This window comes from Ammospiza caudacuta, chromosome 19 (genome assembly GCF_027887145.1).
Source record: "Ammospiza caudacuta isolate bAmmCau1 chromosome 19, bAmmCau1.pri, whole genome shotgun sequence".
Taxonomy (NCBI): Eukaryota; Metazoa; Chordata; class Aves; order Passeriformes; family Passerellidae; genus Ammospiza; species Ammospiza caudacuta.
Window position 1 is genome coordinate 5536838 of NC_080611.1, and position 25774 is coordinate 5562611.

The 25774-nt window shown below is 47.1% G+C and overlaps 2 protein-coding genes across 3 annotated transcripts; one reads left to right on the top strand and one right to left on the bottom strand.

Annotated features, from left to right (window-relative positions):
- Positions 1–308: 308 nt before the first annotated feature.
- Positions 309–14567, bottom strand: WDR45B (WD repeat domain 45B). Its single transcript, XM_058817150.1, has 10 exons — positions 14272–14567; positions 9657–9731; positions 7871–7972; positions 7175–7262; positions 6576–6670; positions 5239–5429; positions 3354–3439; positions 2605–2706; positions 1994–2115; positions 309–1715 (listed from the first exon to the last, which is right to left on the bottom strand). Exons 1-10 carry the CDS (start codon positions 14336–14338, stop codon positions 1609–1611), a joined length of 1035 nt encoding a protein of 344 aa, XP_058673133.1. The 5' UTR covers positions 14339–14567; the 3' UTR covers positions 309–1608.
- A 3979-nt stretch (positions 14568–18546) lies between these two features.
- On the top strand, positions 18547–24661 carry FN3K (fructosamine 3 kinase). 2 transcript variants are annotated; one of them, XM_058817389.1, is made up of 6 exons: positions 18547–18767; positions 19733–19884; positions 21131–21222; positions 22048–22130; positions 23038–23160; positions 23900–24661. In XM_058817389.1, the coding sequence occupies exons 1-6, from the start codon at positions 18621–18623 to the stop codon at positions 24236–24238; spliced, it is 936 nt and encodes a 311-aa protein (XP_058673372.1). In that variant the 5' UTR covers positions 18547–18620; the 3' UTR covers positions 24239–24661. The 2 variants fall into 2 exon arrangements, with proteins under 2 accessions (XP_058673372.1, XP_058673373.1); XM_058817390.1 differs by having other exon boundaries at positions 18616–18737.
- Positions 24662–25774: the final 1113 nt, after the last annotated feature.

The following is a 25774-nucleotide window of genomic DNA, read 5'->3' on the forward strand; positions in this document are numbered from 1 at the left end:
CCCATCACATCCTTCTCCAGGAGAGGACAGCTCCAGGTCCTTCTGCTGGCCCAGCCCAGCAGGGATGGAATGGTGAGGTAAGTGCTGAACAAGAACTGGTTTGCACTGGGAAGTTGGGCTTGTTTATGGACAGACAGCAAGGTGCATGGCCCAGGCAGTGGCTCACGTGCTCCTGTCCCCTCCTCATACAGCAGATTGAGCTCCTGTCCTTCACCAGCCACCACTATTGACTCACATGTTTATCCCCCAGCCTGGAGCAATGGAAACCATGGCTGTGACCATCAGTGAATACAGCAAAGTTAGTCACTTTTATTTAAAAGAAATAACATATTACAAATAAGTGTGCAAAACAATTCCTGTGGTTAAATACGCGTAAAAGCAACATGCAACCTTGACATCAACATGGTGAGTTAGTCCTTAGTAGGTTACATGACACTAAAAGGGACTTGTCAAAGTTAGAGTTTGCAACTGAAGTCACAGAGTGTCAGGGCTGAAGCATCTGTGAAATTAGCTTTGAGAAGAGCAAGGGCTCCCTGCCCCAGGGTTCAGTGCCACAGATGCCAAACTTGGGGCTGTCTCAGGTTCTGGGTTAGGAGCTTGTGCCTTAGGTCAGCAGGAAATAGGGAAACAACTTTTGGGGAAGAGTGTACAAGTCTGTGTTCAGTCTAACCTACCTGTCCCTGGGCCAGCAGCAAGAGTATGCGACAGCTCAAAGGGAAAAAGAAAAGACAAATTTGCAAGTTTAAAGCCATTGCAGACATGGAACTTCCTGCCACCTTGTTCAGTTCTTGAGCTGGCCATGGCCTCTCCAGCCTCCCAGCTGCAGCAGTTTGACAGCTGTCACAGCAGTACTGACTTATGTACTGGATCATGGAAGGGATCAGCTCTACAACCACAGCAGCCCTGGCTGCTCACACAGGAGAGGGGAGCTGGGGCAGCCCTTGCCCAAAGGTGCCTCCAGCTGCCTCACGGAGTTGGGCACCTTGGACAAGCAATGCTGATCCCTCACCTGAAGCAGCACTGGCAGGGCCACAGGACCACCACCCCCCAGCCCTGGGCACCAGGTCAGAGGACAAGCAGGACTTGATCTACAGGCGTCCCTTGCTCCATACTTGTCACCTCTGTTCCCTCAGCTGTGCCAGGGGAGGGAGGAGCAAGCATGACCCAGTGTTCCCCGCTCCCAGCCATGCAGTGGAAGTAAAGCAAAGCCTAAAATCTTCTGGTCTCACATCCCTTTTCCTAAAGCCAGCTGAAGGTGTGGACAGCCCCTGCAGAGCTCTCCCTGTGGCAGGCACTCTTGTTGGAGCTACAGTCATGTCACAGTTTAGACTAAAGAGAAACCCAATAGGCACAAGCTTGTTGAAAGCCACATCTTGATAACTTGAGTTGGTGACAGTAACCCAAAGAGATTTATTTTCATGATGAATACTTGCAGAAATGAGAACAAACAAATGTAGTCCACTACTTCAGAGCTGCTTGTGATCATGTTGAGCCAGGCTTCTCCATGAGCTGTGCTGAACCTCTGGCTCAGTGCTGGACACTCAGATCTGTCCCTCAAAGGCCGGGTGGCCGAGGCAGTGCTTTGAGCCGGGCACTCCCCTCCCTCAGTCAGAGCTTGTCGTCTGTCATTTCTAGGAACTGAGCGTACACATCCCTTGAGCATTCCCCTTTTTGGTTGAATAAGAACTTGTAGTAGCTGCCATCTGCACATATTGCTGCAACACAAACAGGCAGGGTCAGGGGGCTGTGCCAGGGGTGCTGTGCTTTGCTCCAGCATCAGCTGCCCTTCAGACTCACAGAGGTTCTGGAGGGATCCATGGGACACCAGCCCTGCCAGCCCCGTGCTGTGCCAGCCCCATGCCAGCCTCTGTGGGCAGTGGGAGCAGCCAGAGCTCTTGGATGACAGGGACACAGCCCTCTCTCAGCAGAGCATTCCCTCCCTCCAAGGCAGCACAGATCAAAGGCAGACCCTGGGGATGCCTCCAGCACTCACCTATGACAGCATTTGGCTCTGTTCCAAAGGCACAAATGCACGGAGAGCCTGAGGGAACCTGGAATTTGGAAAAACTCCATTTGGAACTGAAGTATTTGGGGAGAAAGGTGGCAGAGGCCAAACTGAAAGAGAAAACAAAAAAAAAGGCATTAATAGGTTGGTAGGGTGTTGACTAGGGTGGACTCAGAGCTGCTGGAGTGACTGAACAAGGTGAAGGTTTCACTTGATTTTTTTACTGAATCAGATAACCTGAGTAATTTCCCCTCACAGGGAGGGAGACACTACAGCTACTTTGCTGACTTTAAGTGACTGCAAAAACTGCCAGAAGGCTTTTAGATTTTTAGTACAGGAAGGATTCCACAACGTATGTTCATCCTAAGGTCCACTAAAACCTACGCTGAGCCTCTATTGAAATGCTACAGCCCTGCAAGGGACAGCAGGAACTTGGCAATTACCAGAGATTACTGAATCTGCAGCTTCATGCCTGCTCAGCAGATAAATTTTTCCACCTTCAGCAGTGTGGAGATTTTGCTCCTGAGTGACAGGGCCAGTGTTTTAAAGGCAATTTGAAGCTCAAGGACCCCCCGCCCCCAGAATGGCTCCATCCCTACCTTGACTGCTTATTTCTTTTGGGGTCTTCTGCAGCAAAAATGTGGACTGTGCCATGGTCACTGGAGACGCAGATGAGGGAAGCATCCTGGTTGAAGTTAATACTGCAGAGAACACAGACAGACAGACAGCTGCAGGATTTCTGCTGGGACAGACCCAGAGCCCTGGCGCAGACAGTGGCAGGGGGGTGGTAACAGCAGCTCAGGAGGAGCAGGGGCTGCCCTGAGCCAGGGCTGCTTTGGGATGAGCAGCTCCAGAACAGGCCCTGCAGTGGCAGCAGCAGCAGCCCTGCCATGGACACCTTGTGTGGGTCACTGTGACACTGCTGGAAGGAAATGCACCAGCTCTGCTCTGAGGGCTGGGCAGAAGGTGCAGCTGCTGCACAGTGGGGCTCAGCACAGCAATGGGAGATTCCTGGGGAATGGGCAGAGGGTTTCCCTGCTCCTGGGACAGTCACACCTGGGCCCTGGGTGCTCCCTGATAAAGCTCCCCTTGTCCCCAGGCTCACCCCAGTCCCCCTGAGCAGTGTTCCAGTGCCTCAGGGCACTCCCTGCTGTCAGTGGGAACTTCAGCATCCCCCAGTTCCCACCTGAGCTGAGCAGAGTCAGCCTGGCACAGCCCCAGCTCTGTCCCTGCTCCTGCAGCCTGTGCAGGCCTCACAGGGCTCCCAGCAGTGAGCCCAGAGGGAGGTGCAGAGGCAGCCAGGGTGGCAGAGCACAGCCACAGCCACAGCTGGCACAGCTGAACATACCAGTATATGTTGGCTGCTTGTGATCCTCGACGTAGCTCCTGGATTAAATGCCCTGATGAAGTATCAAATATTCTTATGAGGGTCCCCTTGGAAAGAATCAAGCATTGTATTAGGAAAGGCACAAGACTGTCGTTACATCTGTGAATGCATCCTAAAATTTTACCTGAACAGCATGGCCCTGCACACACTGCTGGGGTTTTCTTCTTGGTAGATTTGCAAACCTCTCTTTATTTTGGGGAAGAACAAACACTAGTTTCCCCACACACCAGCACCACAATGTTATAATGCCTCAGGGTACAATCTTGTCACTTGGTGACTCAGGAAGTCTCTCCAAGGCACTGCTGCAGCCCTGGCCCTGATTTGCAGACCCTGGCTGGTGCAGAGTGTGCCCAGGACCTGTGGGTCCCTTCTGCCATGCTCCCTCAGTACCACTGCATTTTTCATTGCTGCTGAGGAATTCTTTCCCACTAAGTATAACCAAGCTGTGGCTGGTCTTGTCTTAAAACTGTTTCAGCTGACATAACTCAGAAGAATCAGTTACCACACACTCCATCTGCATTGATCCAAATGTGAGCACCACCCAGTCAGGTGACAGAACTCTGCACTGGGAAACTCCTTCAGCTGGAGCCACCCAGCCTGAGAACAGAGCTGCCGAATGAGCCAGGGTGTCTCAAATAAAGTGATCAACAAATCAGTGCTGCTTTCCTCTGATGAGGGAAGGCTGTGCATCACCACCTGCAGCTCCTGTGACACACCTGGTTAGCAGAGGCAGCCCTCCAGTCACACACCAGGAAATAACCACCCAGCAGAGAAAGGCTTGGTAAATATAGCCTAGTTTTGATTTCAGGGACAGGCTTGAGATGTTTGCTGACTGGGCTCAGACTCCTGGTTCAGTTGGAAAATAAAAGCTGCTTGAACTTCTTCTCTATGCAAAACAAGGAATGTTTAATACAGATGCAGCAGATAATGGCTCAATTTAGCAATGGAGTTGGCAGCTTTTAGAACTCTGTTTAGGAGACAGGCAATCATTAAGCTTGAGAGAGACTTGGGATACATTTTCTTTTTTTAAACTCTTTGAGTGACAGGCTGGGCAGTAGAAACTATGTGAAACAGAGACTCCTTGGATTAATTTGGCTTGTCTTTAAGAAACTGATTTCAGCTGAGTGGAAGAAGGCAGCAAAAGCTCTGCTCAGGGAGATGGGTCCATCTGCCTGACATTCCCTGGGGAGACAAATGTCCTGGCAGCTCTGTGGTTCCCAGGGAGAAGACAGCTCTGTGATGTTTGCCTCTGTGCCCCAGCCCAGCACAGGGGATCTGCACTGCACCCTGACTTCATGTTCCTCTCAGAGTCCTGTCTCTCCATCCCCAGGGAACACGTGGCCCTTCCTGTGTGAGGGGCAGCCCACCCTGTCCTGCTCTGTAACAGGGGCTAAACCAGAGCAGAACAGAGCCTACCACTACAACTGAACTATTTACAAGTATTTCTTTAGCCACTGGGTCTGGAGTGAATTTAAGCAGAAAATAATAAAGGTGAAGAATGCAAATAAGCTCTCCCCTCCACGTGCTTTTTTTAAAAAATTAACAGTACCTCTTGAAGAACACATCAAAGACATGAACTACTCGGGCTAAGTTGTGTTTAAATGTCACTGAAGAATCACTGCTACAGCCAGCTAAAACAAAACTACCTCAGGCACAGCCCTTGGCTGCTGGCTGCTTGGGCATCCCAGAGGAGCAGGGAACATAAGAAGGACTGAGAGTGCACAGTTCAGTGGCAGATTTTCCCAGCAGGTATTTCTCTGTCTCTCCTCCAAAGGATGTGACTTGCTATTTTATCTCACTACACTAGAACAAACAGTAGGTCAGAGGCAGGGGAGATCATTCTTACTTTTTCTGATGCTGTTGCAATTCTTGTTCCCTGCAGGTTTAAAGCAATACAGCTCAAGACTCCTTCATGAGCTGGGATGTCCACAGGAGGCTTCTCTGTGTTAGCCAGATCCACGATCTGCACGTGGCCAGTGTGTGTTCCAGGAAATGCAAGGAGAGAGTTATTACTATTGGGACAAAGGACACAGAGACCTGAAAGACAAAACAAAAATAAACAATTGGATCATTTCCATATCCTAATCAACTTTTCAAATGTAAGTTTCTAAAATACAATTCTGAGTAAATCAGAATCTCATTTTAATGGCTAGAGCCATGACATTAACTGCTGGTCCCAAAACATCACCTGTCCATGAGTGCAGAGCACAGTTAAGCAGAGGAGCAGCATTATTTAAACTTGCTCTCATCTGGAGTTTATTTCAGTTTATTTCAATGTAATCCAGCTGTGGTTATCCAGAATCTGGGTGGTTTTGCAGATCAGCCCAGTCAGTCCATTACATCACAGCTATTTTAAGAAGTTAAAAGGTCTCCTTAGCAGCTCAGAAAGTGTTAAGAGTTTATCAGGGATGACATCTGAGCTTCTGCTCCATCAGTGAAACTATGATTAATTTGTGTTTGAACTTGGTTCTTACACCACTGGCACCTTTCTCTTTGTAATGTTTTGTGGCCCATTTGAGGTAAATCACACCAATCCCAGGTGTTCTGTGGGTGCCAAGTGAATTCCTGAAACCTCAGTGCAAGAAAAAACCTCCTCCTCCTGCATGCCCTGCCTGTCAGTCAGTCAGGCTGCTGGAGCTGCATCCAGGCTGGGACTCCCTGGCAGCAATTCCAAGTTTGCTGCAGGAAGGCAGGAAAACCCTCAGAGATGGGGATTCCAATCCTGTACAATGGATCAACAACAGCCACAGCCAGGCCTTGCTATTTAGAAAGAACAGTATCAGTTTGCTCCTTGTTATTTGCTCAACAGTTATCATTTGCTCTTTTTACCAGGAGAGAAGAGTTTGCTCAACACCTCCAGCTCTATTAGGAAAGAGAAATGATGCACTTTACTGGAATTTGTGTTTATAATTAACCTTCCACTAAAAATACAGGTTCTTTACAGAAGAAAGCTCTTCAGAAATCACATCTATAACATGAGCACAGGAAACAGCTTTTCTGGGCCAAGTATTTATAAATTCTAATAACCATTCTATAAACACAAAAGCATCTCCAAAGGACACGACTGCAGTGCAGTAAGTGTTTAATAACTTCTAAAGAACTGGCTGAGGCAGCTGAAGATAAATGGAACGTCAGGAACACAATAAACTTGCTTCCATTCCCCAGCCCACGTGTACAACCAACCTTTAGGGTTGTAGCAGGTTTCAAAGACGTGCAGCTGGTGGGGATTGTGTGTGAAGGTGAAAACTTTAATCATCGAGTCCAAGACAACCACAATTCTGAAACAGAGCAGAAGTTCCCGTGACTTGGGGGGATAAAACAGGGACACAAACATTTATTCAGACCTGCAAAGACTTTCAGCTGATTGAACAGCCACATTCCTCCTGCCCTCCCCCACAAGAGACTCCCAGCCTTGCAGCAGCCATGCAATGATAAGCCTGCAAAGCACTTTTATCCAGCCCCTCCACCCACGCACACACAGACTCCAGCTGTTCACAGCTGCTCTTGCTCCAGGGATCTGCTGGAATTTTCTTCACTCCCCTCCATACCTAGAAAACCAGCAGGAGCCACAGGAGAGCATTTCCCTGCATTAGGGGATCAGGAAGTCTTGTAGGTTTTTCACCAAAGCTTCACAGAGCAGTACACTTAAACTGTGGCCTATTTACACCTAATAGCCCAGCCCCAGTTTCACCTGCTGGTTTTACAGCAGGATCTTTTCCTTGTACAAGCAGCTGGAAGTGAGTGGGAGCACAGAGCCAAGCTGGACCCTCTGCTGTACCCACCTGTCTCTTCGCAGCTTCACTGCTTTGACTTCTGTGGAAAATTCTATCTCAATGACAGTCTTCTTCTTCAGGTCATCCCAGATCATGACTGCAACAGGGCAGAGATTGCATCAGACCATCAAGGCACGTTCAAAAATCCACAGCTCCCTTATAACAACTTGCAGTCTGATCAAGAGGTTCACCCAATGGGTAAGCAGCTGCAGACAGGCATCCTGCTAACCAAAGGCATTGAGGCACCCCCTCACTCACACTGTAACTTGTGCAGGCAGGAGCTGGTCAACTCCTGACAAAAACCACATATCATTCTAAGGAAAAACAGCTTTTTTTTGTTTGCTCTGAGGGTTATGAAAGAACTAATGCAGTAGTTGAAAAAAGTAGTGCATTTTCCTACAAAGCTTGCCAGGCAGGGAGCTTCCTGCTCCTTGCAGAGCTCCCTGTGAGAAGGTCAGCAGGCCCTGGATGGAGAGCAGTCCCTGCAGGCAGCAGCCTGTCAACACTGCACCAGCAGTGCTGCAACTCACTGCACCACGGTGACTTAAACCTGCAGCAGCATCCCCTTCACCTGACCCTCAGGAGAGCAGCTCAAGGCCCTGCTGTGGGAGCTGTCAGCAGTGTCACACAGGGCAAGGGGGCCTCTGCAGGGTGCACCCCTCTGGGAGCTCTCTGGCCTTTGCAGGGTGCACCCCTCCAGCTCACCTTTGTTGGGTGGGTACTTGGGCTTCTTTCCTCCACCTACTAGTGCTAAATAGTTGCAACGAAACAACATCTCCACGTGGCCAACACCACCTTCTAGAAACTCTGCAAGACAAATATTTCATTTGAAAGTGTCAGAACTGGTTAAATTGCCATCTGATTTTTACCACTGTTACAAGAAAAGCTTGTGTTATCCAGCACATTTCTCAGGCACCTGAGAAGAAGAGCTGCCCTTAAAAACCAGAGAATGTGGATTCCTTGAAAGTTCTTCATACTGGAGCAGTAAAGCCCTGGATGTCATACAAGCCCTTGTGGTTTCTTCAACAGCACTTCTGAGTGCTGTGTTTCCTTCCTGAACAGTTGTACTTGAACAACTTTCTGCACCAGATCCTCCTGACTCCACTAAAGCAGGACAGCACACTCTGCTATGAAGAGGTGTTATCACTGTGACAGAAAGCTCTGCAGTATTTACAAGGGATAACCTGAAACAATTCAGGAATGTGCAATGTGTTCTGAATCTGTGTAAGAGCACTGAGTCATTGCCTGGATGGGAATTTCTTGGAACTCCTGGATGTAAGACAGACAAGCTGGGGCTGCAGCAAGATTTGGTTTCATGCTGGGTTACAGAGAAAATCAAATGGACAAGCTCCAGCTGGGAGTGTCTTGGGCAGGTTTAAACCCACAGGAACAATGAACAGGATCTCTGTGTGCCTACACAGGCAGCTCAGTGAGAGCTCTCAGGATCCACAGGGAAAGCAATCTGACTCATAAGGAACTTCTCACCACAGGAGTTCTGGAAGCATCTCCATCCAGAGCTACTGGCAGGGAGAGTTTTGACAAGGAACTCTACAGGATTTCAGTCTAACCCTGACTCTTTGAGCACACTGTCACACATGAGAGTCCCAAGGCATGTTGCTTATGGAAGAATTTACTGTTAAGCACAGAAAATAGTTTGTCAGCTTTGGCCATGTGAACAGTGAATAAAATCCTCACAGTGGTAGCAAGTGAAAATGTGCCTGATTTTGTAGGTATTGCTAGTTTAAATACATTTTTCCTCTTATTAAATCCCTTTTCTCACCACAGGCTGAAAGTGCTGGGAAACCTGTTTAGCAGCTCACTTCCTATATTTAGGGTAGAATGACATGGCTCAGTTTCAGTTTCCCATATTTTGACTCAGCTTTGTTTGCTTTCTGATAAAAAGCTCCACTGTTAACACAGCTCATCTACTGACTCCTGTTAAGACACAGGAGCAGCTTTACCACATAAAGATCCTCCCAAATTTTAAAAGCATACATAGAAGATAAATATTTAGAGCATTAGAGGTCTGACCTCTCAGTGCTCGTGCAGACAATTCTCTTGAGTATGAGAAATGTTACATTGAGATCTCCAGGAAAAAGCCTGGAGTCTCACTGCCACACTGGATCATGCAGATCAGCACACAAGAACAGAACAACTGATGGCTGCAGGGAGCCACTCCTGCTCCTAAACACCCAGGAAATGCCTCTCCTACTCAGGCTGCAAACATGAGCAACAGCAAACACAACTCTGCCAGAAGCTGAGACAAATTCCTCATCAGCCAACTGTGCAAATTAACAGCAGGGAGACTTTTGACCAGGCAGTGGCACGAGTGAGAGTCCCTGTGGGAGCAGCAGGAGCTGCCTCTCCTGAGGCTTTGTTCAAAGCCTTCCAGGGGTGGAAAAGTGAAAGCTGAGCAAGAATCAGTCAGGAAAAAATGAGAAGGCTGAGCTTCCAACACAGAGCAGCATGGTGTAATAAGTGAGTGTTTTACCTTGTTTCTCTTTTTCTTTGAGTGGATCTGCATTATAAACTCGGAATCCATTTTCCATTCCACATGCAAAGCATCCTGTGGTAAAAGCACATATATATACACATATATAGTATTTGCCAGGTACACTCAAAAAGGAAGCAAGAGCCAGAGGGTTAGGAAAGCATTGCCCAACAATTGCATGGTTCCACTTGAGCTGAAGAGCACGCACAGGCTCTGTTAGTGATGGCAAGTGAAAATCTTCCAGAGAAGTTGTCCTCTACGCTGGCCTGGTGGAAATGTCTTGGTATTGGTAAGAAAACAATAGAAGGAAAGGAAACCAATTCCCAACCCACCTGGATCCTGTGCCATGCACTAGAGTACAGGAAAGCAGCATCTTAATGTTTATGAGTGAGCTCCCTCCTTTCTTAATAGATCCAAATTCACCTCATGATTGCAACTCTGCTGTGGATGTTTCCAGAGCACAGTGCTCATCAAACAGCTTTTCCAACTGTGCTAACAAGAGCTGGCTGCTGTACCATGCCAATGATTATATGCCAATAGCTGAGGTCTAACCCAGGACACGAGCAGAAGCCAGATTAAAAATCTCTGGAAAAGAATTGTACTTTTTTACATAGAAGTATGCATGTGCTTCTTTAGTGGAATCCATTAAGCTGCCAGTTCCTTGTCCTGCTCCTTGCCCTGCTAACAGGTGAACACAGGCACTGGTACAAAGCAATGCCACTGTGAAATCACAGCAATGCCAAGTCACCAAGAAGCTGCTGTCACTGGGAGGTTGGCTGCTCACAATTTGTGTGTACTGTACCAAAAATCCAGTTACAGAGCTCTGAGGTACTGGAACATAACTTCCAGTTACTCTGGTTCTATTCTTATGTACTGCAGTGATTTGAACCCCTCAAATAAAAGCTGAGGAGCTCTGTCTAAACACAGCCCTTCCCCAAACTTGATACTCCAACAATCACAGGGTGTGTGGGGGAAGAAAACAAAACACAAAAACCTATGCCCTTAACCCAAAAAACTCCCAGGTACAACCTCACCCTGTCCAAGCTACTGTAATAAATTAAGTGCACAAAGTTCTTGTTTACATAGATAAACACACACACAAAGCAGATAATGTGAATGTAATAATTTTAGCAGGATTAGCAACCATATTGCAATGGGCTTTGATATGAACCCTGCTGACTTTCTCTCCTCCCCCCTCAGAATTGATTTGCTCTGGCTGTAAGAGCTGCAGTGATCTCCAGCCCTGGGACAGCAAACTGCACTGGAACCTTCCCCTCTCCATAAAGCAGGACAGAACTGCACTGGAACCTTCCCCTCTCCATAAAGCACTGCTGTACAGGACAGAACTGCACTGCAAACCTTCCCTTGTACATAAAGCACTGCTGTACAGGACAGAACTGCACTGGAACCTTCCCCTGTACATAAAGCACTGCTGTACAGGAGACAACTGCACTGCAAACTTTCCCCTCTCCAAAATGCACTGCTGTACAGGAGAGAACTGATCTGCTCGTCACAGCTGATCCATGCAATTATTTTCCAGCACCAGTTTTCTACTCCCATCCTGTATTTACAGGAAAGTCAAAGGGAAGGGATGCTGAAGCTGTTCCCAGTAAGAAAGTGCTGTAAGGTTTGAGTTGTGGTGATCCCAGAAGCTCCCAACAACCCAAATGCAGCATTCCTGATGCAATCAAACACACACTTTACACTTCCTGCAGCACCACTACAGCTTTCTGCAGGACCAACCTCATGAGTAAGACGTGGGCTGCTTTAATGCCTTGGGAATATCCACATTTTTAACTGCAGACAGCACAGCAGAACATGGGGATGTGAGTAACAGTGAAATTCCCCATGTGGTCCATCACTACCCACAGAGATTTGAAGCTCTCAGGCACGGCAACCCCTGAGTCAAACAAGAGAAGAAAACCCTACAGAGGAAGATTCCTGTTCCTGCTTCAATTATAGGAACAGCTTTGAAGCTTGGTGATTCCCATCTGACTGATTTCTGTTCCACTGGAATCACAAATTTCATAGCTACAGCTTGTAAGCCCTTCCATGTGAGAGCTGAAGGGGCTCAGAGGAAGGGACACTTCCTCAGGTTCATTCCTTCCACAAGAAGTGCACCTCTCTTTTCAAGAAGGGACAGATGAGCTGAAAAGACATTGACAAAAGATAACTCATATACGTTTTTTTAAAAAATGTAATGATTACAGAGTAATTGCCTTGACCCCTAGTTGTGCTTGTTCCTACAGTAAAAGTGCTTTTTGCCACCAGTGCCAGTGAGAGCAGAGTGAGTTTTGCTCCTCCAAATCTGCAGGAAAAGGAAGGGTTAAATGAATGACCAGCCTTTAGGAGATGTCACAGGCTGAAGGGGCACAGAGAAACCTGCAGGCTCTGGGGTGTGAGGTGCCACAGGGCAGCAGTGGAGCACAGGGAAGTGACAATGTCCAGCACAGTTTGTGCCATGGTGGTTTTCCACCAGAAATGCTGTGTAAAGCCAAGAGCACAGGACCCTACCAACACTGGGGTCCTACAAAGCATCCCAGCCCACTGGAGAAGAGTAAACACATAAGTCAAGGGTTTCCACACCAAAACAAACCCACACCTCAGTTTCCAAAGCAGCTTTAGGCTGCAACAGTGACAAAAGAGAAATCTGTCAGCAATTTACAGGTATGGCCATTTACTAAATGGCCATGATGTTTTGTCTCTTTATTTCTGAAAAGCACTTCAGTGTCCTTCTCTAAGCATTAAGAAAGGATCTGAAATCAGGAGCTCACAGTCTCAAAATAAGGAAGATAAAATCAGAATATTCTGACTTCAAACAACTAACAACTTCCATTTCCTTGTGCTACACTGTTTCTTTCTAATTTAAAGCCTAAAAGTAGCAAAGGCATCTGATATAAAGCAGCATCACTCAAGTCAGAGTGAGGGAGGCCCATGGCAGAACAACCACAGCTGCTTTATCCCTTGCCAGTCAGGGAGATGCAGCCCCAGAGAGATTTCTCTGATGGTTCCTCCTGTTCTCCCATCCTTGTGGGATCGGCCAGTCTTAAATTACCAAGAAATCAGGTTATTGTGGCAGTACATGCAGACACCCACGCTTGTGAGCTCCAGCACTCCAGTGACTCACGTTCTATTCCTGGCAGAGCAAGAAGGAAGCAGGGAGCTTTCCCTCCCTCTGCTCTCCCTCAGGTGGCCACACACCACCTGCCCTTCAGCACTTTACAGGAGCCCTAAACTCATTAAAGGTCACTGAGTTACTGCAGTGCAGCGTCATCATCCCAACAGCAGCTGCCAAACAGAACCAGTTGTGTTTTCTCTTCATGTTTTTTTGTCATCACTCAATTGTCTGGCCAGGTGAGGTGGATGGGACATGAATACAGTCATGATTGCCAAGACAAATTCCTTAAGGTGCTTTGGAAGTGATATCATTTGGAGAAGGGGGATGTCTTGCATTAATTGCTATGGAATTAAGGGAGCCTTCGTAACAAACAAATTTTACACTAAAATGATGATCTAAAGGCATTTTGCAGTAAAAGAGAAACTTTTCTTCTTACACAGCTCTACAGGCCAAGCACCAAATATCACTGCTCCATTACAGATCTGAAATTAAGCTCATGCTCAAAAATCTTTTTCCATCTCTGTTGAATGAAAGATGAAAATAAATGCTGAACTGCTGAGAAACAAGCTATTCTATTCTTTTCATGTCTGTGGGATAGGAGGAAGAGAGCTGCCAAGGTGCTCTCACCTCATTACCTCCTTCATGTGCTATTGCCAAGATGTCATCAGAGACCTTTGAGTAAAATCAACAGAATAATTCAGGTTTACACACGACTTCAACGGCGTCAGCAACAGGTACACGAGCTGCAGTCTACAGCAACAGAGGCTGCCAGAGTGTCTTAAGCAAGAATATTATTTGTTAAGGCAAAAGGATGTTACAAAATGATGAACTTCTACTCCTTATTCCACAAAAACGACACTTACTCATAAGACTGGTGCTATTTTTGTCTTGCCAGAGCAGGATGAGGAACATGCACCCTGTTTCTGAAGGCCTTCCCCTCTAACAAAGGGAAAAGATAAGCCAAGGATGCACCGGGGCTGTTGTATCAGTGCTTGCCTGGCAATGTGATTAGTAGTGTTAACCGCAGTTTTTAAAATACAAACCAGGTAAAAAGAAAGAAGAAAGCAGTTACACCACTCATTTTGAATGTGGAGTAGTCAGACTGAGGAAGAAAGGGCTGAACAGTGAGCAGTTGCCAAGGAAGCCGCTGAAGCTGTGAGAGCCTGCCGGAGCCACACAGGGTGAGCAGCCAAGCGCAGCAAGCCTGAGCCTGCTCCCGCTCCGCTCACCCACCCCCCATTCACCTCTCCCAAGCGCTGGGCACGGACACGACCGCAACAACGGCAGAGCCACCAAACCCTCCGCTGCCAGCCGCCCGCCCGGCTCCTTCCAGCCCCGCAGCCGCCGCCCCTCGGGCATCCCCCGGGCGGCGGCAGCCCCGGGCCGCGAGCGGGACCCCGCAGTGACGGCAGCGGCAGCCCCGGGCCCAGCCCGGCCCCGGCTCCGCACCGCCGCCCCTCCGCGGCACCACCCGGCTCCCCGGGCCCGCAGCCTCACCGTGGTCCTGGTTGAAGCCGGCGTAGAGCAGCCCGTTACCGTGCGGGTTGGCCGGGAGCAGGTTCATGGCTCCGGCTCGGCCCCTTCGCCCCCGCCCCTCACACCATGGCGGCGCCCGCCCGCTTCAGCCCCGCCGCGGGAGCCCGAACCGAGCCGGGCCGAGTTACGCCCGCCCGAGTCGGGCCCAGTCCAGCGAACCCGCCGGAGCCGAGCCGGACCGAGCCCGGCCGGGCCGAGCCGAGCCGAACCCGCCCGAGCCGGGCTGAGCGGAGCCGAGTCCGGCCGAGTCCCGCCGGGCCGAGGCGGACAGGCCGGCGGCTGCTTCCGCCTGCCCGGCACCGCTGCCGAGCGCAGAGCACATCCACCCGCCGGCGGGAAGAGCGCCGAATAATCGAGCGCCGCGGGAATGGCGGCGGGAGCGCCTGGAATGGACCGGGACTGGCCGGGATTGACCGGGCTGACCGCCGGGAGTGGCTGAGACAGACCGACCGGGACTGACTGCCGGGACGGAGGCAGGATGGGTGGCCCGGGCCCCTTCTAGCTCCAAAGGACTGTCTGGTAAAAGTTTTCACATCACACTAAGTGAAAACGCAGGAGCTGCGGTTGGAACGCGCTAAAATAGGGATTTACTGACTTGACAAAACCCCAAACCAACCCCCAAACTCTACCACCAACACTACTGATACGTCTTGAAAATGTGGAAGTTCTCGGGACCCAAAGTCCTGAGCACCCTAACTGGACTTAAATAGTGATTTTACTTCGAGCAAGATGATGGGCCCTTGCCAGCCGGGTTATTCCGTGCCTGTGTGGTGAGCTGGAGCCCAGGCTGTGTGTGCCCACAGCAGCAGCAGCTGTTTCCCATCCCTCCTGGGCGTTCACCTCCTTTTCCGTGCTCGCTTTGTGCCTCCCGCTTCTGTCGCGTCTCGGGTTTGTGAGCAGCTCTGCTGGGAGGTGACCGCAGCTTTTCGGTGCAGCCCCGGAGCTCTGCACGGACCAGCTGCTGCGGTATTCTTTGGGTACTCATATATACATATAAAATAGAATAATCACATTGCATCTTTATGAGATTTTGTTTCCTCAGGCAGCCAGAGACTGGGTATATGAAATAACAAACCCATCTCTGCTTTTTTTAAAAGCTTCTCCTGCCCAGCTAGGCCCCCAGGCTTTACTTGATCCGTGTGGGATTGCTGCAGGAGCCAGGAGTGCTGCTCCAGCCTGTCCTTACCTTGTGTTTATCGTGCTGGCAGGAGGAACAGACTCTGGCCTTAGGGACGGACACACATCCGCGGAAATGCTCCCTCCAGCCAGGCATTCCTCCTGCGTATCACACAAAGGGACCAGGCTGCTCATTGAGGAGGCCAAGGGTATAATTTGGAAGAAATGAACCAACGTAGCTGTGTGCATGGCACAGAGCCGCTCACGCTACACCCGGACAGGGCGGGCAGATATTCAAGTCTGTGTGTCTCCGATCCAGGTTTAACCCCGCGGAGCTGCAGCCTGAACACCCCGACTGCTCCATCGCAGCCTTTCCCGGAGCGCCCCGGCACGCCCAGCCCGGCGGGCGGAGCCTGCTCGTACCCGGGGACAGAGCCCGCAGGAATTTCTTCCCCCGCACGGGGTTTGCGGGCTGGGCTTTCCCTGAGAGCGGACTTCTTCTGATAGCACTTTTCTTTAAACTCATGCACTGATCGCTCCAGGGCCGGCACTACTCTGGCACTTTCCTGGCCGGAATTTTTACACTCCCAGTGCTGATCCAGGAGGGACATCACAGACAACACAGTGGGGACGCTGATATGAAACTGCGATGAAGCTGCACCAAAGGATTATTACTGAGGAGGAGGAGGAGTCACAAATAACCTCACACATGAAAGACTTGGCTTGAGTTATCTTCCACACTTCAGATAACAATTTTGGAGACACATGTTGTATCAGAAGCCTTATATGACACTTAAAGGCTGAGTTCACATTCCTGGTATCTAATTCAGGTATGTTGTTCTTCAAATTCTTCTAAAGAAAGATAAAGCCAACCTTCCCCAGTTAAAGAAACCATTTCTAAAAAATCAGAAGAAATTATTTATTTTCCAGGAACACTCAATTTATTTATTTTTGAAATAGTGTTCTTCAAGTCGTGTTTCTTTTACCACAGTGTCTGTGGCATTTTTGTCCTAGAACTTTCTCATAGAATGGTATGAAATGAAATTTATTCTTACAGGAAAGTATTTAGCCCACAGATTACTTCCCCTAAGTATTAAAAAACATACAAAACCATTTATCAAATTAATTACATACACTAAACCTTGTTGTGCATGTGCCTAATAATTATAGATCCATTTTTAGCTTAGTGCAGTTTGTCCTTAAAAATTACTGAGGGAACTTCACAAGGAATCCAAATGCACAATTGTAGCACTAGAGAATTTATCACACTACTGGTACAATTTAACAATCATAAATACATTGTTAAGTGTATTTAATACATTTTATTGTACTGAACACATTTTAATTGTGTTTAATATATATTCATTGTGTTTAACGCATTTTAAGTACCTCTGCCTGAATATACAGACCCATAAGTCATTTTTATATTTTTAATAGTTTGCAAAAAATACAGGATTTTCTTTTACTTTTATTAGTAATTCACAGAGTTCATGTAATTAAGAGTTGAATCTAATGGTATTTATCCCCTGTATAAAACCACACAAAATAGTGAGACCAATGGTGTTGTGCACATCACAAACTAAAATGCAGTATGAAAATCCAGTAGCAGAATGTCATGTCCTTTTGGTGGCATTGGATGTGTCATTCATCCCAAAACATAATTTCTGTGGTAAGCAAGCTCTAAAATAAGACTTCACGTTCTAATTTTTGTCAGTGTGGTACTTGAATGGAGTGTGCGCTGCATTAAACAGGAACCCGAGTGTTCGAGTCGGGAGGGCCACGGGGTGCTTGTGCTGGGAGGGGAACAGTGTCAGACTCCCGTCACACCGGGAACAGCCCCTCACAGCGGGAACAGCCCCTCATAACACCGGGAACAGCCCCTCATAACACCGGGAACAGCATCCCCTTACACCGGGAACAGCCCCTCATGACACTGGGAACGGCCCCTCATGACACCGGGAACAGCATCCCCTCACAGCGGGAACTGTCTCCCCCGTTCCGGCGGGAACAGCATCCCCTCGCACCGGCAGCACCTGTTCCCATAACATCGGGAACAGCCCCCGTTACACCGGGAGTGGCCGCCCCTCACTGCAGGAGCAGCCTCCCTTCACACCGGGAGCCCTCCATCACTGCAGGAACGAGCTCCCCTCACACGGGGAGCAGCCCTCAATCACTGCAGGAACTGTTCCCTCACAGCGGGAAGAGCTGCCCCTCACACCGGGAGCAGTCGCCCCTCACACCGGGAGCCCTCCATCACTGCAGGAACGAGCTCCCCTCACACGGGGAGCAGCCCTCCATCACTGCAGGAACTGTTCCCTCACAGCGGGAGCAGCCTCCCCTCACACCGGGAGCCCTCCATCACTGTAGGAACAAGCTCCCCTCACACTGGGAGCAGCCCCCCTCACGCCGGGAGCCCTCCATCACTGCAGGAACAAGCTCCCCTCACACCGGGAGCAGCCGCCCCTCACACCGGGAGCAGCCCTCCGTCACTGCAGGAACTGTTCCCTCACAGCGGGAGCAGCCTCCCCTCACACCGGGAGCCCTCCATCACTGTAGGAACCAGCCCCCCTCACGTCGGGCCCCGGGGGTGCCGCTCAGCCGCGCTGTGCCCGCAGGTCCCGTCCCGCAGCCCGGCCGGGATCTCCCCATCCCCACGGCACTGTCCCGCACCGCCGGAATTTCCGCAGGGATCCCCGCCTGCCTCACCCTCCTCCCCGCACCCCACCCGGCCGATTAGCGGATTTAATCACATCCCTTCGGATTTCACACCAAATGCCCCCGTTACAGCGCCTGTGGCCATTCCTGGGGCTGCCTTCAGCTTCCCTCTAGCGGATCGGCCTAAAACCGCTCTTCCGCAGGCGATCCCGAGCTTTAGAGCGGCTCCAAACTACAAATACCAGCAGCTCCAGCACCGCTGAGAGGCCCCAGGACCCACCTCTCATAGAATTAACCTCTCCAGTTTATTGTAGCCAATATTTATATAAAAAAATATTTTTCATGTGTAGCTATAAAAGCAAAGTATTTTGAAACATTGTCTCTGGCTGAGCTATTTTTATAGCTGTGCTCTTTAAATTTTTTTCCTGTGGTGGGTGGCCCTTCCTACCTCATCGCAGAGTGACAGTGGCAGAAGGACCCAGACCTTTAATCCTGTTTCGCAGCAGGTTTAGCAGAGGAGCGGCTGCAGCAGCCTGGAAATGACCATGGAGAAGATCCTGAAGGCAGAGCTGAACACCAACCTGCTGAAGGCACTGGGGAGCTCGGGGGGAGGATGCATCAGCCAAGGCCAAACGTATGAGACAGACAGAGGACGGGTATTTGTGAAAATCAACCACAAACCTCAGGTCAATGCCAGCAGATCTTATGATTGCATAGAGATAACTTTTTATTTTAAAAGCAGCTGATCGTTAATAATACATAATTATTGCAGCTCTGAGTTTTCTTTTTAAAGCTGTGTCTGTTTTATATCCAGAATTAATGGAGCAGGTTTGGTTGGTGTGAAATGCAGTGTAATGCAATCTGATAACCCTCAACAGCAGGAATGAGTTGTAATTCCTGTAAAAAGGAGGCCAAGCACAAAGCTTTTACTGTGGTACTTGGAGTTTGGAGAAGCTCAGAGCTGACTTTGCATTCACTGCATTCCTTTTCATGTTCCAGTTGGGAGGATTGATAATGGGAGGGCACAAACAAAACTCGCTATTATCTTTAAAGCTACAGAAATTTCAAAGTTCCCATTGCTTTTGACATTTCTAAAAGTAAAACCTTTGCAGCTTCTCAAGCCAAACTCTTGACTTCTCTACTACTAAATGAATACTCAATTGCTTTTCCTAACACCACAGTGCATCAGAAATTTGCTTTATCATATCAAAATCATCCTAAACTGCTGTGAAAAACAGCACCTTTGCCACAAAAATGCAGAGCACATGCTGAGTATTTGTGCTGTCATCTCCATCCCGTGGCCTGTGGGGAAAGAAGAACCAATTTAAGGGCTCAGTGTTACCTCATTTAGCTGTGCCCACATTATCCTCAGAGGTGCTGTTGCATCCAGGTAGTTTGGGATCTTCATAAACAGCTGGAAATCAGGGTGAAATGTGACATATCCTACAACCCTGGGATGAATTTAGGAAAAAGAAGAAGAATTAAGAGTTAAGGCCTTAAGTCTTCCTATGTGGAATGAAGCCTTGCTGCAGCTCTCTCCTTTTACCAGGAGGAATTAACTCCTGGCCACTTTGTCAAAAGTCTGTTTTTTTTCCATAAAAAACTATGGACATCCATAGTTTAGCCCAAGGATATTCTTATTCCTTGACAGGCTAGAAAAATGTTTGAAGGGGAAATGGCAAGTTTGGAAGCCATTCAGAAAACCAACATTGTGAGAGTGCCTCAGCCCATCAAAGTGATTGACCTGCCTGGAGGAGGAGCCATGTTTGCCATGGAGTACCTAAAGATGAAGCACCTCAACAAGTATGTCCATGCAGCTCTTTTTACTGTGTTTTGGGACACATTTTTTTTAATGTTTTACAGTCAGCCAGGAAACTTCATGAGCAGAGTTGCTTTAGTCTGTGAGACAGAGCTTCTCTCTGTTGAGATCTGTATTTCTCTGGGTACATATTAAAAAATATAAATGTGTGTATGTATCTGTATATGTGTATACACACTCCTTGTCCATATTTGGCTTTTCCTGCACTAGAAATGCTGTCACTGCTCATTTGTGTGCTGCTCTACATGTGCTGAGATGCTGCTGCACTGAATTTAATCACAGCTGAGTTTAGCTCATTATTCTCTCACTGAGATTTTTCTTTTCCCAGCCCAACAGGTTTCTTTAACCTTACAGGCTACTTAGGTCTCTGAAACTTCTGCTTCTCTCTGTAGAATCTTCCAGTATGATTTAAGCCATGATTAAGTTAAGATAACATGAATCTGCATTTCATCTGTCAGCCAGCCTGAACATGGAATTCAGGAGTCCTGTGTTGCTGAAAACAAATTTTCAGGAGCACTGCTGTGTTCCAGGCCTCCATCTGGGAGCAGAGTCATTCCTATGGCTCTTCTGGCAGCTGCTTGTCCCACCCATCTATTTTATTTGGGACAATAATGGCAATTCCACAGCCTCCACAAACAATTTATTCTAATCCACCCCACTGTTCCTAGAAAGGATTTTCCAATGTCTAACCTTAGTCCTGGTTGCAATTTTAAATCCATCATTTTCCCCCCATTCTGGGAATGGAGAAGAAATTAGTTTCTGTCCTTGAGACTCCTGTTAAGATACCTGTGGAATATTTAACTGGTTTTTAGTTGTCTAAAAACTAAACTAGATTCAATCCCTGCCTATGGCTTCTTTTCAGACTTACCTTTCAGCTGCTGTTCAGCTGATTTGGAAAGGTAAAGCCCAACAGGAGATAGCACGTTCTGTTCTCTGCTGATGGTGGGGCTGATAAGGAGGAGCACACCCGTCCTCCTCCCTTTCTGCTCCTGTTTATACAACCTCGTGTTCTCTTTACCTTTCTTGCAAGAGCATTTAGTGTGTTTGTTGTATTATCTGTGTCATCAGAGCTGTTGTCAAGTCATTTGCTCCCTGTTAGGTGCTTGTGAAATTGATTAAGGTTCTATATTTGCCAAGAATAGCCTTGGTCGTATTTAATTGAGGGTTTTTTTTCCCATGTAATACTTGTTCACTTGTTTCAGCTTCATTTTGGTTTATTTCATCCTACAGATACTCTTCAAAGCTGGGAGAGCAGATAGCAGAGCTTCATCTTCATAACCAGAAACTTGGAGAGAAGCTGAGGGCTGAGGGAAGCACAATTGGTAAAGCATTGATGTAATGTACTAAACAAAAAAGGAACCAATTCCTTTGGCTGTGGTGCAGCATTGCTTTCAACTTTCCCAAGTCAAACTGACAATTTGGACTCTTCTTCACTGTCATGCACTCTCTTAAAATCTTCTTGAGCTTACAAAAATCCCTTTCTTTGCTTGCTGTTGGTTTAGATAATTAACTGATTACAGATTATTGTCCTTTGGGAAATGCAGAATTAAGTTCCCCTTTAAAGATGCTGGGGATGACATTTTTGAACTCAAATAAGTAGCAAAATATTCAAAAATTGCTGCTCCTCAAAGTGAATTAAAGCATGAATGAAAAGAAAAATCAGTTATATAAAGAATTACTTTTTGAGTCAGTACTGTTAAAATCTGAAGTGCCAGTCTGTATCTGTGTTGTTCCCATGACTTCAGAGTGGGCTGGGTCTGACTCTTAGTGGTGGACAAATCATAATCCATTATTTTGGAGTGAATGTCAAATTACTGGCAGGTCCCAAATAATCTGTGAATCAAACCCAAGCTACATTTAATGGCAACATGTCCAAGTGCCAAAAGAGCAGATTGTGATTCTGTATTTGGGCTCCTTTCCTGAATGTCCAACTCCTGCATCCAAAGCAAACTCACTGTCTGACTCACTATGTCTCCATTTCCAGCATCTTCAAGTCCAAAAGATTTCTTTCCAGCTTTAGAAAGGGTAGTGACCATGAAACAAGTGTAATTCATTGCTTAAAGTTATTTTTCCTGCCTTAAGTTCTGTGTTTGCAAACTTTACCATGTAAATATCTCAAATCCCCTAATATTTATTTTGTTCTGTAGGAAAAGGAGCTGGTCACTCTGAGGCCCAGTTTGTGGATAAGTTTGGATTCCACACAGCCACTTGCTGTGGTTACATCCCACAGGTATGGTCTGTTCCACAGCTGTGAAAGGCACTTGGAGAGGTCTGGAAACTCCTTTTGTCTGCAGCTTTCTGACCAAAGTTTGCTTTCCCTGTTCCATCCCTGTTCCCTGGTGCTGTCTGTGGCCAGCAGGCACGGTGGGTGTAGTGAGGATTTGGATTGAAGCTCTGGTTCTTTAGCTTGGTGATATTTAAAAAAAGTCCCTTCATATAAAACATATCTTGGTTTTATTAACCCCTACTGCATGGATCTTGGAGAGCCTCATCATGTAACAGCTCATGAGACATTGGAAAAGGCTCTTGGAGAGAAAAGGGCTCTTGGAGATAATTCCACCATTTTCTGGCTCTGCACCTCTCAGGATTTCATTCTACAACAACTGAATGAACCTTCAGTATCTCAAACTCTTTGCTAAGTACAGCTTTTCATCAAATAAAATGTATTACCCAGTAAGAATAAGTGAATACTTCTACATTTCCAGAATGATTGAAACAGGATATTGAACGACTTAAATGATCTCACCAGAAACTCTCCCTCTAAAATACATTTAAAAATGAGAATGAATGAAAACAGCCAGAATCTCAACTTACATTAAAGAGAGCCCCACCAAAGCGTGGTGGGGAGCAGCAGTCCCAAAACAAAACATCTGATGTTGCTGTGTATTGGTCACACTGACATTGTCCAGGCCATTGTGTCAGCTCTGAATGCTTTAACTGGATCTCTCTTATTGACACTGAGTGAATGTGTGTTAAAATAATTGTGTGTGACCAAGCTGTGCTGTGTTTGCAGGTGAATGAGTGTGTTAAAATAATTGTGTGTGACCAAGCTGTGCTGTGTTTGCAGGTGAATGAGTGTGTTAAAATAATTGTGTGTTAAAATAATTGTGTGTGACCAAGCTGTGCTGTGTTTGCAGGTGAATGAGTGGCAGAGTGACTGGCCATCCTTCTTCATCCGCCACCGGCTCCAGGCTCAGCTGGATTTGATTGAAAAGGATTATGGAGACAGAGAAGCCAGAGAGCTCTGGTCACAGCTGAAAGTATGAACCATGTTTTAAATCTGTTTCCTAGAATTTCAGAAAATGTGTATCAGTGGGATTGTAAAGGTGTTTTTTAAGGGATTTACCCAGCTTGGAATGAAGAGCAGGGTCTGGATGAGCTTCACAGAGGGTCCAGCAACACTGTCAGCTGAATGGAGTTCCTGTTACTCTTTTAATTTTGTAGATACTGGAAAAAAACCCCTGCAATTCAGCATTAACATTTATTTCTGAGAATACAGCTAGTAATAATAAGCATATGGTAAATCCTAAGAGCTTGGTGTTACGAGGTGGTTGAAATTCTGCTGCCTGGACAGATTTGTATTTTACCTGGCCCAGGTTCAGGCCATGTTCCATGCAGCACTCAGGGAGCACCAGGGGTGTTCTCTCTCTTTCTGTCCATTGGTCCAGATGCTTACTGCAGTTCTTTTTGCCATTGAAACTTTTTTGTTTAAATGAATTTATTTTTTATTTCTCATGACAGCCAACAGTATCCATGTCTAGAAACAATACATCAGTACCAGGTGCTGATACCACACTGTGAATTAAATGCTTTGCTGAGCTCTGTCAAGAACAATTCAGAACATTTATCGCTGGTTTGTTCTTGTTGACATTAGTGTCCATGAGGGCTGAACACAGGCAGCATTTGGCCACCTCAGGCTCTAACATGCTGCAGTACTTAATTTTATTTATTATTTTCTTCAAAACTCTTATTTATTAATGTCTGTTTATGCTTTTTCAGCCAAAGATTCCTGAAATGTTCTGTGATGTGGAAATTGTTCCTGCTCTCCTGCACGGGGACCTGTGGGCAGGGAATGTGGCTGAGGACGACTCTGGGCCGATCATATTTGACCCTGCCTGCTTCTATGGCCACTCAGAGTTTGAGCTGGCCATTGCTGGCATGTTTGGGGGCTTCAGCAGCTCTTTTTTCTCTGCCTATCACAGTAAAATACCCAAAGCTCCAGGGTTTGAGAAACGGAACAAGTTGTATCAGCTCTTTAATTACATCAACCACTGGAACCATTTTGGGACAGGGTACAGGGGCTCTACCCTAAACATGATGAGGAAACTTCTGAAGTAACCAGGTAATCTGAGAAATTCTGCCACAGTCCCCTAGGAATGAGCAGCCCCTGCTCATCCCAAGTACCACAAACTCAGAATTGGTGGTAAAACACCTGATACGGGGAAGGTTTAATGCACTTTGAGCCTCACTAACTAAAAGCAATTGTGTAATCTTTAACTTGGGCACTGGTTTCCCTGCACAGATTCCTCCCTACTGGAGGAAAGGGCTGCACTGTTTGTCAAGGCTCCAGTGGCCTGGAAAGCAGCACAGCCAGTCTGCCCTTGCTGCTCTCTCACCTCTGTGCTCTGCTCCCACAGCTGCCCCACAGCAGCATCTTCCCAGCCCTGCTCCAGCTGCAGTTTGGTATGGGGAGCTGCACTTGTGGGACAGTGCTGCTGGAAGCAAGTTCTTGTGTCTGCCCTTGTTAGTTCTGGGTTAGTTTTCTTTCTGTTCCCCCCCCTTTCTCCATTGTCTTCTGTTTCCCTTCCCTTCCCTTCCCTTCCCTTCCCTTCCCTTCCCTTCCCTTCCCTTCCCTTCCCTTCCCTTCCCTTCCCTTCCCTTCCCTTCCCTTCCCTTCCCTTCCCTTCCCTTCCCTTCCCTTCCCTTCCCTTCCCTTCCCTTCCCTTCCCTTCCCTTCCCTTCCCTTCCCTTCCCTTCCACCTGTCAAATGTCCTAATCCAAAATTTCAGTCAGATTCTGTGAATCTGAAAACATTCTCTGTTTAATTTAATGAGCAGACAAGGCCCTTTGGCTGCATTTGGCAAACAGATGTAATTAATAATATTTCTAATATTTATTTAAATTTAATGTAATTTACTCACATTCATTTTTCCCTTGCTAGAAGAACTGAAATTCCAGTGGTATTTTCTAGAAGGATATTTAGTTCCTTGGTAATTAACTGTACAGTCAGAAGTAGGTTATTACCACTCAAAGTTGATAATAAGATTTCATAATTTTAGTGTAATATTTGTGTGTTGTACTACAATAGTAACATATTTAAATAATTTTGTAAAAACACAGCAAAATGTGGGAGGGAGGTGGCTGGGTCAGAGGAAGCACCTGTGGCTGCTGGGTTGGTTGGTGCTTGATGTATTTTCAATTTTAGAAAATGAGTGCAGTGGGCAAAGCTGGTCTGTTGTGCCACCACTGGGTTATGGAGGGAATATCAAAAAGTCAAATCTGATGGATTTGTAAGGGGTTTTATTGTTCCTTACTGCTTTATTTTTACAGAAAACACAGGCAGTGGGAATTTGGGGAGAAAAGTGTTCAGCAAAGACACTGGTGCACAATCTGAGCTAGGGTACATGAGTGACTCTAGGGGATTTTAGTGGAAGTAGCAAGAAGTACAAAAGTAAGTGCAGTCCCATAAATATGAATTAGAAGATTTGGGTAAGAATGACCTGAGTATTTACACTTCAGATGGTTGGCATGACTAATACTAAAATATTATATTCAAAATTGCTCAGATATATTTAGACTTTCCTTAACTTTAAATGGTTGTGCTATAAAGATTTAATTAAGTTTAAAATTTGATGTTGTAATTGGTTTTAAACA